The 10,275-nt window shown below is 35.3% G+C and overlaps 1 protein-coding gene across 1 annotated transcript; it reads left to right on the top strand.

Moving 5' to 3' along the window:
* The first annotated feature begins 9,027 nt into the window (after positions 1–9,027).
* LOC149167582 (autophagy-related protein 8C-like) lies at positions 9,028–10,021 on the top strand. Its single transcript, XM_089430527.1, has 5 exons — positions 9,028–9,064; positions 9,199–9,254; positions 9,418–9,470; positions 9,681–9,799; positions 9,906–10,021. The coding sequence occupies exons 1-5, from the start codon at positions 9,028–9,030 to the stop codon at positions 10,019–10,021; spliced, it is 381 nt and encodes a 126-aa protein (XP_089286653.1).
* Positions 10,022–10,275: the final 254 nt, after the last annotated feature.

The following is a 10,275-nucleotide window of genomic DNA, read 5'->3' as shown; positions in this document are numbered from 1 at the left end:
TGCATGCTCTTCCTCATTCTTAAAATATATCAGTATGTCATCAATGAATACTATCACAAAATTGTCTAGATAGGGATGCAAGACACTATTCATCAAATACATGAAAGTTGTTGGAGCATTAGTCAAACCAAAAGGAACCACAATAAACTCATGATGCCCATACCTGGTCTGAAAAGAAGCCTTGTACATGTTCTCTTCTTTGATGCATACTTGATGATATCCTGATCTCAAATCAATCTTCGAGAACACTGTTTATCCCTTCAGCGAATCAAAGAAGTCATTAATCCGCGACAAAGGATACATGTTCTTGATAGTCACCTTGTTCAACTGTCTGTAGTTAATACACAACCTGAGAGTACCATCCTTCTTTTTCACAAATAATATTGGTGCAACCAAAAGTGACACACTTGGCCTAATGTATCACTTCTCAAGAATTTCCTTAATCTTCAACTTCAATTCCACCAACTCTAGAGTGCTCATCCTGTATGATGCCTTCAATGTTGGTGCTACTCCTAGCATCAACTCAATAGAAAATTCCATTTCCCTATGAGGAGGAAACTCTAAAATATCTGCTGGAAACACATCTTGAAACAGTTGCAAAACCAAAAATACCTCTTAAAAGCTTCAACATGTTGAACACCCTTCCCCTTATCACTAGAAATATGAACTACAAACAGTAAACGCCCTTTCTTACTAATGCACTTTTCCTGCTTAGTTGTAACTATTCTAATGGATGTAGGCGTCTTCTTACCCTGCAAGATCCTCTTCTCTCCATCATCATCCAAACACTCAATATCCTTCTCGTAGCAATCTACCTTAGTCTTGTTAATGTATAACTAATCCATACCCAACAACATAATGTATGATCCCAACAGAAGTACATTTAGATGTAATGATGCAGCCATACCATTCAACTCAAATGCACACAATCTCACCCAATGATGAACTCTTTTCTTGGTACCTGTAGCCAACTGCACCAACCAAGACTCTACATGCACTTCTTTATTCAAGCAACACTTATCCACCTTTTCAAGACTAATATAACTATAGTTAGATCCATGGTCAATCAAAATAGAAACAACTTGATCACAAAGCTTACCTTCCATATTGATAATAGATGCCTGATGATTAGATTTACTATTATCCAATGCTACATAAATAAGAGGAATACAGTGTCCAACATCCCCAATTGTTTGTGCCTCTTGAGAACTGTAAATTTGTGGTCTACCACCTTGATGCTATGGGTAATCTCTCGTGTGATGATACTTTCACAAGTCCAACACTGCAAGGGCTTCCTTCCATCAATCTTGTTCTGCTCCATAGATTGAAATCCCTATCCTTTGTCAGCTGCATTGAACTTCTTTTGTGGCACTACATTCTCCTTTTCATCTATATCCTGAGGTTTTCCTCTCTTCTTAGCCCACTTTCCTTATTCTTCTCATTACCTTTCCAATCGTGCTTAGACTCAGTCTTGCACTTTGATTGGTCATAACAATGCTTCAACTTTTTGATGGCTTCCTCCAGTGATCTAGGCTCATTAAACTCAATTCTGTCTTTGAATGATACTGGCAACCCATTGATGAATCATTGAATCTTTGCTTTCTCCTCCTTAAGATAAGGAACATATCTCAACAACTCCAAGAATCTACTAGTATACTCCTCATATGTCATAGATCCCATATTCAACTCATAGAACTCATTTTCCCTATCATTATTGTATCTTTTAGATAGATACTTCTTCATGAAAAGTCCCTCAAACTCACTCCAAGTCAGCTCCTCTTCTCGAATGCCTATGAAATTCTTCACATCTTCCCACCAAATGTCTTATTTACCTTTAAGACTAAAAGTAGCTATCCTGGCTTTCATATTTTCTAAATAATCATGCAATTTTAAAAACTTATTCATCAAAATCAACCAATATTCTGCATATTATGCCTTCTTCATTTCCCCATAAAATGTAGGAGGTTTTGCTTTCTTGAAATCCTATGTCAAGTATTGCTTCTCACTCCTCTTATACAGATGGTGGCGGTGATGTAATGATGTTTCTCTGAACCAAAACTAGAATATAACCCATGTTCATTAGCCCTCCTGCCAGGTGTATCCAAGAACCTACAATCTATGACAATGCCATCCTTGTCAAACATGTATCATGATTGAGATCTATTTCCATATGCCCCATTGGTCCTTTCCTCTTGTCTATAACTAATTCTTGGTTGTCATTGTCTCTGGAAATTTGATAGAATTTGAAGAATCACAACATTGACCTCTGCTTGCCTTTCCTATGTTGTAGAAAGTCTTTCCTATGACTAAATGATCTTATCATTATCTACTTTACAACTTCGGAACTCTTCTTTAAAACTTCTCAATGTATCTTCTATGTCAGGGGAGTACTCATCACCATGTTGTTCATCTAATATGTAGGGAGAATGAAATGTAGTCCACCATTCTACTATTCATCTTGATCTTCTTCTTCCTGCAAACATACCATGTCAAAGAAACCAAATATAAACATGATCTAACATACCTCAGTGAATTTTAGGGGAGGCTATCTCATCTACACAATCAATCCAGATTTTATATATACATATACATATACATATACATACATATATATATATATTTATATATATATATACATGTCGACATCACACATGATAAAACTAGTTGCATAGACCTTATTCACGAAAACCACAACCATGACGACACATGCATAAAAACCACATAGAAAACTAACATGCATGCATGACAAACACATTCTTCCCATCTAGTCAAAGTGTTGAACCTAGGAGCTTTGATACCAACCTGTAACCACCCCTCCTACATTTACCCAATTTCAATGACCTTCCAGGGTAAACATGAGATGAAGAGTTACTATGACATGACCTGATCTCCATACTTTAGTTATGGAAGTGGGGTCGATAAATGACAACTCATAGACATTCCTCAAGGCTTACAAGACACTCAGGGGCCAAACAACCAACCCAGGTGACCAGATCCTGAGCTAGGGCTGCTTTTCGGGGGCCTAGACCCCCAACCGCACCCTTGACACTACATGCATGAGGTTGAAGGCCTCCAACTACACCCACAAGCCTCGCTCCATGCTGTTGTGGCCTAAGCTACTCAGATTAGTGCCTGCGGTCATGAGATCTAAGCCACAATTCCATGGGAACCTCCAGACCCCTACCCATAACTATCTGAAATTTATCATAATGATAAATAACATAATCACGGTGCTAAACATACAAAACTTGACCAAACCAGGCCTAACCATGACAACCATTTCGTCAAACATATGGTGAACATGTAAACTGCATGTCATGAATGCATATCTGATCATAGAAGTCTGAAACTTATCTCAGAATCACCAAGAAGGTATAATTCCCTCTCATAATAGCTGCAATAGTAATTGTTAGTCCATGCATTCATCAACCATTCATACATTCTTCAAAACATGTCAAGATCCATAAGTAATATGCATCACATAACCAACATGTAACTAGCAATTAACCAACATAGAAAAGATGGCAACTCAGCCATAATATCACCAACATAATCATTGCAAATATACATGAATCACAATAGAAGAATAACTCTTATTAACATATGAAAATACCAACAAAGTCAAGGACTTACACGTACCACCTGACCATAGATTGGGTTGAACCAAATCTATCTTTCAGAAAATCACCCCCACATCATATTCTAAGCATGAACATGTGATTTCATGGAATAAACGAAAACAAAACCAAGCCAGGGCATCCAGAGGCCAAACCACCTCAACCCTCAACCACAATCATTCCACCTCGATACTCGGACATCACTGACACGAACTAGATCGGTCTCTACCTAAGTTGTTTAGGGATCCAAGAACTAGTAACCCAACCCACAACCTTCTAGAGCTCTAGAGCATTTGTCCAACCCGACTCCAGGGACTAGTAACTCAACCCACCAAGGGCTCCAGAACGTTTGTCCCAACCTAGCCTCCAGGACTAGTAACTCAACCCAAGCTGTCACAAGGCTTCTAGAGCATTTGTTCCAAACCACAACCATAAGGAATTATGAGCACCAACCACAAAACAATCAAGTGGAAAAACCCACAACACCATGACTATCCAAGAAATGGCAAGGCATGGCTAAAACCATTGTCAATTCAGGCAAATCTACATGCCAATGATAGCACATAACTAGAAAATCACATGCATATACCATGCATCCATAAACCCACAAGGAAATCATACATGCAACCTGTTACTTGCTTAGCAATCTAGTTGCAGTCGTTGATCCTATTGTTCCCTTGCGTTGTCCTGCTTTCCTTTGTCTTATTTCCTCCAAACCCAAGTGAATGATAAAGTGCTCTAAGCATGCTCCAATAATTCTCTAATTATGCAAGTATGAGGGAATGAGAGAATATGAGAGAGCTTAGCCCAAAATTGTCAAAAGGCTAAACTGACAAAAGCCATGAATTCATCCTCAGAAGCCTTTTTATCACTGAGGCCTCTATTTTCATCATTTTTCCTTCAATTTCTCTCTCATGCAAATTTGTGACCCTTCATCTCCCTTTTCTCCTATTTTCCTTTATTTTATAAATAAAATTCCAATTAATGCATCTTTGGCTTCACTAATGCCTTTTCCAATTTCCATAGCCATTTATTAAGCACTAGTGATACCCATCACTATGTTTTACCCAACATTTAACTTGGAATACATGTCCCATGACCTTGGTCTTATTTTTTATTTACATAGGAAATCAACCAAGGGTTGTTACAATACTTTAGGAAGGTCTTCCTACAATCCTAGGCCGAACCTTTCCACCAATTATATGTGGGTCTGATATCCAATTCTAAAATAAAACAAAATAGGGAACTAGGGTGTAATTTTTTTCATTTACGAACCTATCAAGATTACTTACTTGAAAGACCTTTTTGAGTTGAGCCCACAAGTTCAATTTCTAAATTCAAAGGAGAAGGTGTTCTAAATAGACCTAATGTTTTTAAAGAACATGGTATTTTCATCCTAAGGCTTGTCCTTAAAAGATAAAAAGTAATTGGTATAAAGAGTGGTTATTGAATGAAATTTGAAATCTAAAACTCTCTCCTTTAGTGGAGAAAGACTCACTTGACAACCTCTCAATACTGTTCTCAATGAAAGATCCCCCAATCATGATTGGGATGGGAGTAACAAGGAGGATTTGAAGCTAAAGTTGTTCCCACCCTCTTTTTCCTTAAGGTGGGCCACAAAAAAAGCAATTACTTAAGGGCATTTTCTATGTTTGCTCCTGTTCTAATATTAAATAATCCATTTGGCACATAAGTCCATGACTTGTTTTTAAACATTGATAACCCCTTGGGCTCATTAATCATTTATCTTATAAAAAACATTCCACTTGATTCAAAATGGATTTACATATTTACTATATGAATTAAATGATGCTCTGGGATAAGGAGGAGAAAATTTGGGATTGAAAAGGGTTGGCTTGGGTCATATCCTAAAAACCTTAAAATCCTCTTGTTCAATGTTAAGGTAGTAGAATTTTGTGGTGTTTGATTTTGAGGGGACATGTATTAGAGGTCCTCACTGCTTTCTATTAGTCAGTAGCTTTTTAATAATGTTGTACCTTTGTCAAATAGGTATGTATGTGAAAGTTATGCCCCTGGAAAGGTAATAATTCAATTAATCCAGAAGGTCTAAGTGATAGCCTGTCAATGCACCATAATAGACATATGTGGAGCTAGACATGTTTGTCAGTCCACTAGAGAGATCTATAAGTGTCATGAATATTTCAAGAGGTTGATGAAACCCTAATTCTAACTATAAAAAACCTAGTTGAAGGAGGGAAAAATGCTCATTTCCTTTAGCCACCATAGTTGTTCCATATATGAGTAATGAGTGTGGAGGAGATTTTAATGGAGCAGAAAGACATAAGCAACATGTAGAGGATTGTGGAAAACCATTGTTATGTACCAAATACTTCATATATCATAATAAACTAGAGTACACACAATGTACATGATATATGCATGTGGAGCACAACTCCCAAAGCGGAAATAGAGATGAGTTATGCAATAGCTCCATATAGAAGAAGATAACTTCCTCCAATAACCCTCATACATTCATGCATCCAAACCATGTGTCCTCATCTCAATAATGACTATATTGACCTCTATATATAGTCATTCCCACATATTACAGATGTGGGCCCCTTTATTAGGCCAACCCCAATTAAATAGACATTTAACCTCGTATATGCCCCACTTGAGGTCATATCATAGAGCCCTCCTTTAGAATTGTTTTCCCTCAAAGCTTTGTATTCAAATATTTTGCCTGTGATGAAACTAAGTAATATAATTTACTTATATTTCTACTTTCTTACTACCACTAGTGAAAATCCATCCATCCAAATTCAACACAAGCAAGTCTTTCAGTCTTTATAATGAATAGGGAATGAAAACGAGTGAATTAGGCTCTAAATGAGGCTTCTTGGGCTCAATTTCCATCAATAATTCCTTAAGCCACAACACGACCTTTATAGGACTTCATTATAATCTAACTTAGTAAGATGTGTTAGGAAGTATTTTGCATCATGGGAGGGTATCAGGGGCTTAGTAATGGTGAATGGATGAAATCAAGGGCCTTGGATCTTGAATGATGCTTCTCAACCTCAATGGCCATGAACAAAGTATCAAACCACCAAACACGACGTTTGTAGATGATACTTTGACTTTAACTAGGAATATAAGTAATGTTAGGAGGAATTGTGTAATGTGAACTATTCTGAGGGCCTTGACAGTGGTTGGGGTAGTAAAACAAGGGTCGTAGGCCTTGAATGAGCCTTCTTGGGCTTGATGACCATGAATGAGCCCTCAAATAACCATACATGACACTTTGTATGGGATATTTGGCCTCTCGTTAGGAAATTGATCAATTTTAGGTGGTATTATGCACCACATATAGACTTTGGGGCCTTTCTAATGATTAGGGGATGGAAGAAAATAAATTAAGACCTTAATGCCAAGGAGTTTTAAGTATAAATAAAAAAGGAGGGGTATTTTTGGGCAAATAATGTTTAAAGGCCGATATTACTTAGTGGAATGTGTATGTGTTACCTGCTTAAATGTGTTTACAATGCATATGGGTTATTTAAATTTCAAATTTTGGAGACGATAAATGCAATGAAAAACTTGGTACATTGATGTGGATAGTTCTTAATTAGGTTTGGCCTAATCAACTTAATGGTTAGGGCTTAAAAAGTCAAAGTTACTAACTTTCCTCCTTAACTATATCAAAGTGTTCAATTTCAATGATATTTTTAACTATGTATAATATAATAGCTTGTTGTAAATTGTAAAGAATTATAAAATTGATAGTCTGCAAGTCCTATTTGTAATTGGGCATATCCCTGACCATTAGAGCCATACCCTCGTCCCGCTCCTTCTTCATATCTTCCTCCTTCTAACCTTCCTTTATGCCTTGCTCTCCCTTTCATACCTCCAGCCACCACCCTGCTATCCCATCCTTCCTGCAGCGCCGTCCTTCCCACTTCTCCCCGTTCTAACATTCCTTGAACCACTTCTCTCGACCGTGATCCGGTACCTCTCCACGTTCAGTCTTTCACTCATGCGAGCTGCGGTGAGCAGTCCTCGTTTCTGCCATCTGTTGACATCGCCATTATGGCGCATTACTTCCTCCATCAACCCGATGGGGGGGATTTCAAAATATTTTTAATACTCATAACATCATGTTTTTTTATAAAATTACATAAACTATTATAAATTTAATTTTGTGATATATATATATTATTATTTTTACTACTAATTTTAATAGATTTAACCATATATATATAAAATAAAATTGATTAATAATAATAATAAAATCTCTTAATTTAAAATAATAAAAAATACTCATATTTTAAACTTCTACACATTTTTATAAATTAAAACTTAAAAAACCAGATTTGTAAAAATTCCATTTTACATAATTACACACAATTTTATTGGACATATCTATAGCGTGAAGCAACTCTAAACACTCTTCAAGTCCATCTAATAATACAATTTAAAGCTATAAAAACCTATTAATCCACTTGTGACTAATTACAAAAATCTACCCATAATGACATGGTTGTGTGAGAAATGGCCCCACATGTTATTAATGTTTCACTTAGAACAACTAAATGGTTATAGCCCCAAGGGTTAGCTCAATCGGTCAAGTCGGGGCCTCGCCAATGGGAGGTCACAGGGTCGAAACCGAAAGCTCTTGGGGTTAGGTCTGTGGTGACCGAGGGGTGGACTCGAACCTGGAGTAGCGGATCAACTGACCAGGGTCCGTGAACCAGCGGGAAAAAAAAAAAAAAAAAAAAAAAACTAAATGGTTATAAAAATCTACCCACAATAACATGGTTATGTGGAAATCGCTCCACATATTATTATTAATTTTTCCGTTGAACAACTAAATGGTTATTTGAATTGTGATCCGCCGACATACTATTCTTTAATTTTTCCCTCCAATTCACTTTTAGTTTTCATATATATATAACTAAATTCAACTATTGGTATCCAACGATTTAGTCTATTTTAGTTTTCAAAAATTGCTCCGTGCATTCAAAATTACTTTCTGAAACTAATCTCGGCACGCTGGGACACTCAAAAATTGATTTGCTTTCCTTTCCAGAAAGTAATGGGTTCGGTCGCTCATTATATCATTCAATTTTTCAATTTTGTTACGTGATATATATATATATATATATATATATATATATATATATATATATATATATATATATCTAATATGCCCGAAGTTAATTTCTGTTATATTTATCAATTTTTTTAAAATTTCACTAAAATATTTTATTTGGTAATAAAACATATTAAAAGTAATAGCAAAACTAGTAAATGATTTGTGTATTTTGTTTTTTTGTATTTTTCAATAATTTGTGATTATTTGTGCATTTTGTTTTACTGTACTCTCTTTTTATTAGTTTTTGTGTTGTGTTGTTGGCAAATAGGAATCCAATAAACAAGGCATCTTACAATGGAGAGGAATCACTTCAAGAAGGAACATTCTTTTGGTATAAACAATTATGAGTTTTAAATAATTAAGTTATATTTATGTGTTTTTAAGAATGCTAATTTTTATATTTTACCAGATTTAAATGTTAAAATTTGCAATCCACGTAAACGTATTTCCATTGTGATTTGTTAGAGACGAGGAAAGCAGAGGCTAAAAGGATTCGCGACAAGTATCCGCACAAAATACCTGTAAGATCACAAAACAAATTCTTGACTAAATTATTTCATTGAATTTTTATTTTTCCAGACAAAAATAAAAAAATTACGATTAAAGATCATTTTATTACCTTGTTTTATCTTTGATTTTATGCAATAAAATTTTAAATCTAACTCGGCAAGCAAAAATGTGCAGGTTATTGTTCAAAAGTTGGAGAAGAGTAATGTACCAAACATTGACAATGTGAAGTAAGTACTCCTCCTACTACCACAATGAAATGACATGTGAGATTATTTAACTTATTTTACATAGTTATATAGTTAAAAATTATTATTAGAAACCTAATTTGATGATTACAATTGTGTTGAATCTCTTCCTTATGATTCAATTTTGCTAGATATGCATTTAATTATTTAAAAAAAAAACTTTGAATTAAAGTTATGGTATTGGATTTTCAGATATCTAATCCCAGCCGATCTTACTATTGGGCAATTGGTGTATGTGGTGCGAAAGAGAATAAATCTGAGTTCAAAGAAGGCACTCTTTATTTTTGTGAACGATGTGTTGCCATCCACTGGTAATTTCAAGCAAATTGATTTCTGCCTTCCTATTTTATGACACTATCTGGTTTTGGTTATATGTGTGTTGCTAATGATTGTTATGGCGAATATATTTGCATGCAGCCACTGTAATGTCAACTGTGTATGAGGAGCACAAAGATGAAGATGGATTTCTTTATTTTGTGTATAGTGGTGAAAATGTGTTTGGCCACCGGAATGAGGCTTTTTCTGGAGCTTAAACAAAGCTATGCTTTATCCAGAAGATAAATGATAGCATATCTGGTTTATTTTAGAATAAGTTTTTTAGAATTTTCATTTTTTGAAATAAAACTGGATGGTCCAGATTTAATAATCTGGTAAATTTTTTTCATTTTATAGTAGATGAAATCAAGGATTAACAATTTTTTGTTTTATAGTAGATGACATCAAGGACTACCAAACATTATTTCTGTTTTAGAACTTATGCAATGTGTTTGCTACCTCTACTTTGTGC

The sequence above is a fragment of the Pinus tabuliformis genome, chromosome 5_1 (genome assembly GCF_031772625.1).
Source record: "Pinus tabuliformis cultivar Carrire ecotype Pingquan chromosome 5_1, CPIR1, whole genome shotgun sequence".
In the NCBI taxonomy this organism is placed as follows: domain Eukaryota; kingdom Viridiplantae; phylum Streptophyta; class Pinopsida; order Pinales; family Pinaceae; genus Pinus; species Pinus tabuliformis.
The sequence above is the reverse complement of the archived record's forward strand: the minus strand, read 5'-3'. Positions and strand labels throughout refer to the sequence as shown.

Bases quoted from the DNA above. Each gene is read 5' to 3' on its own strand.
- LOC149167582 (XM_089430527.1), top strand. From the start codon at position 9,028: ATGGAGAGGAATCACTTCAAGAAGGAACATTCTTTTG. The intron at 9,471-9,680 runs GTAAGTACTCCT...TTGGATTTTCAG, and splicing joins CCAAACATTGACAATGTGAA to ATATCTAATCCCAGCCGATC. The intron at 9,800-9,905 runs GTAATTTCAAGC...ATTTGCATGCAG, and splicing joins CGATGTGTTGCCATCCACTG to CCACTGTAATGTCAACTGTG.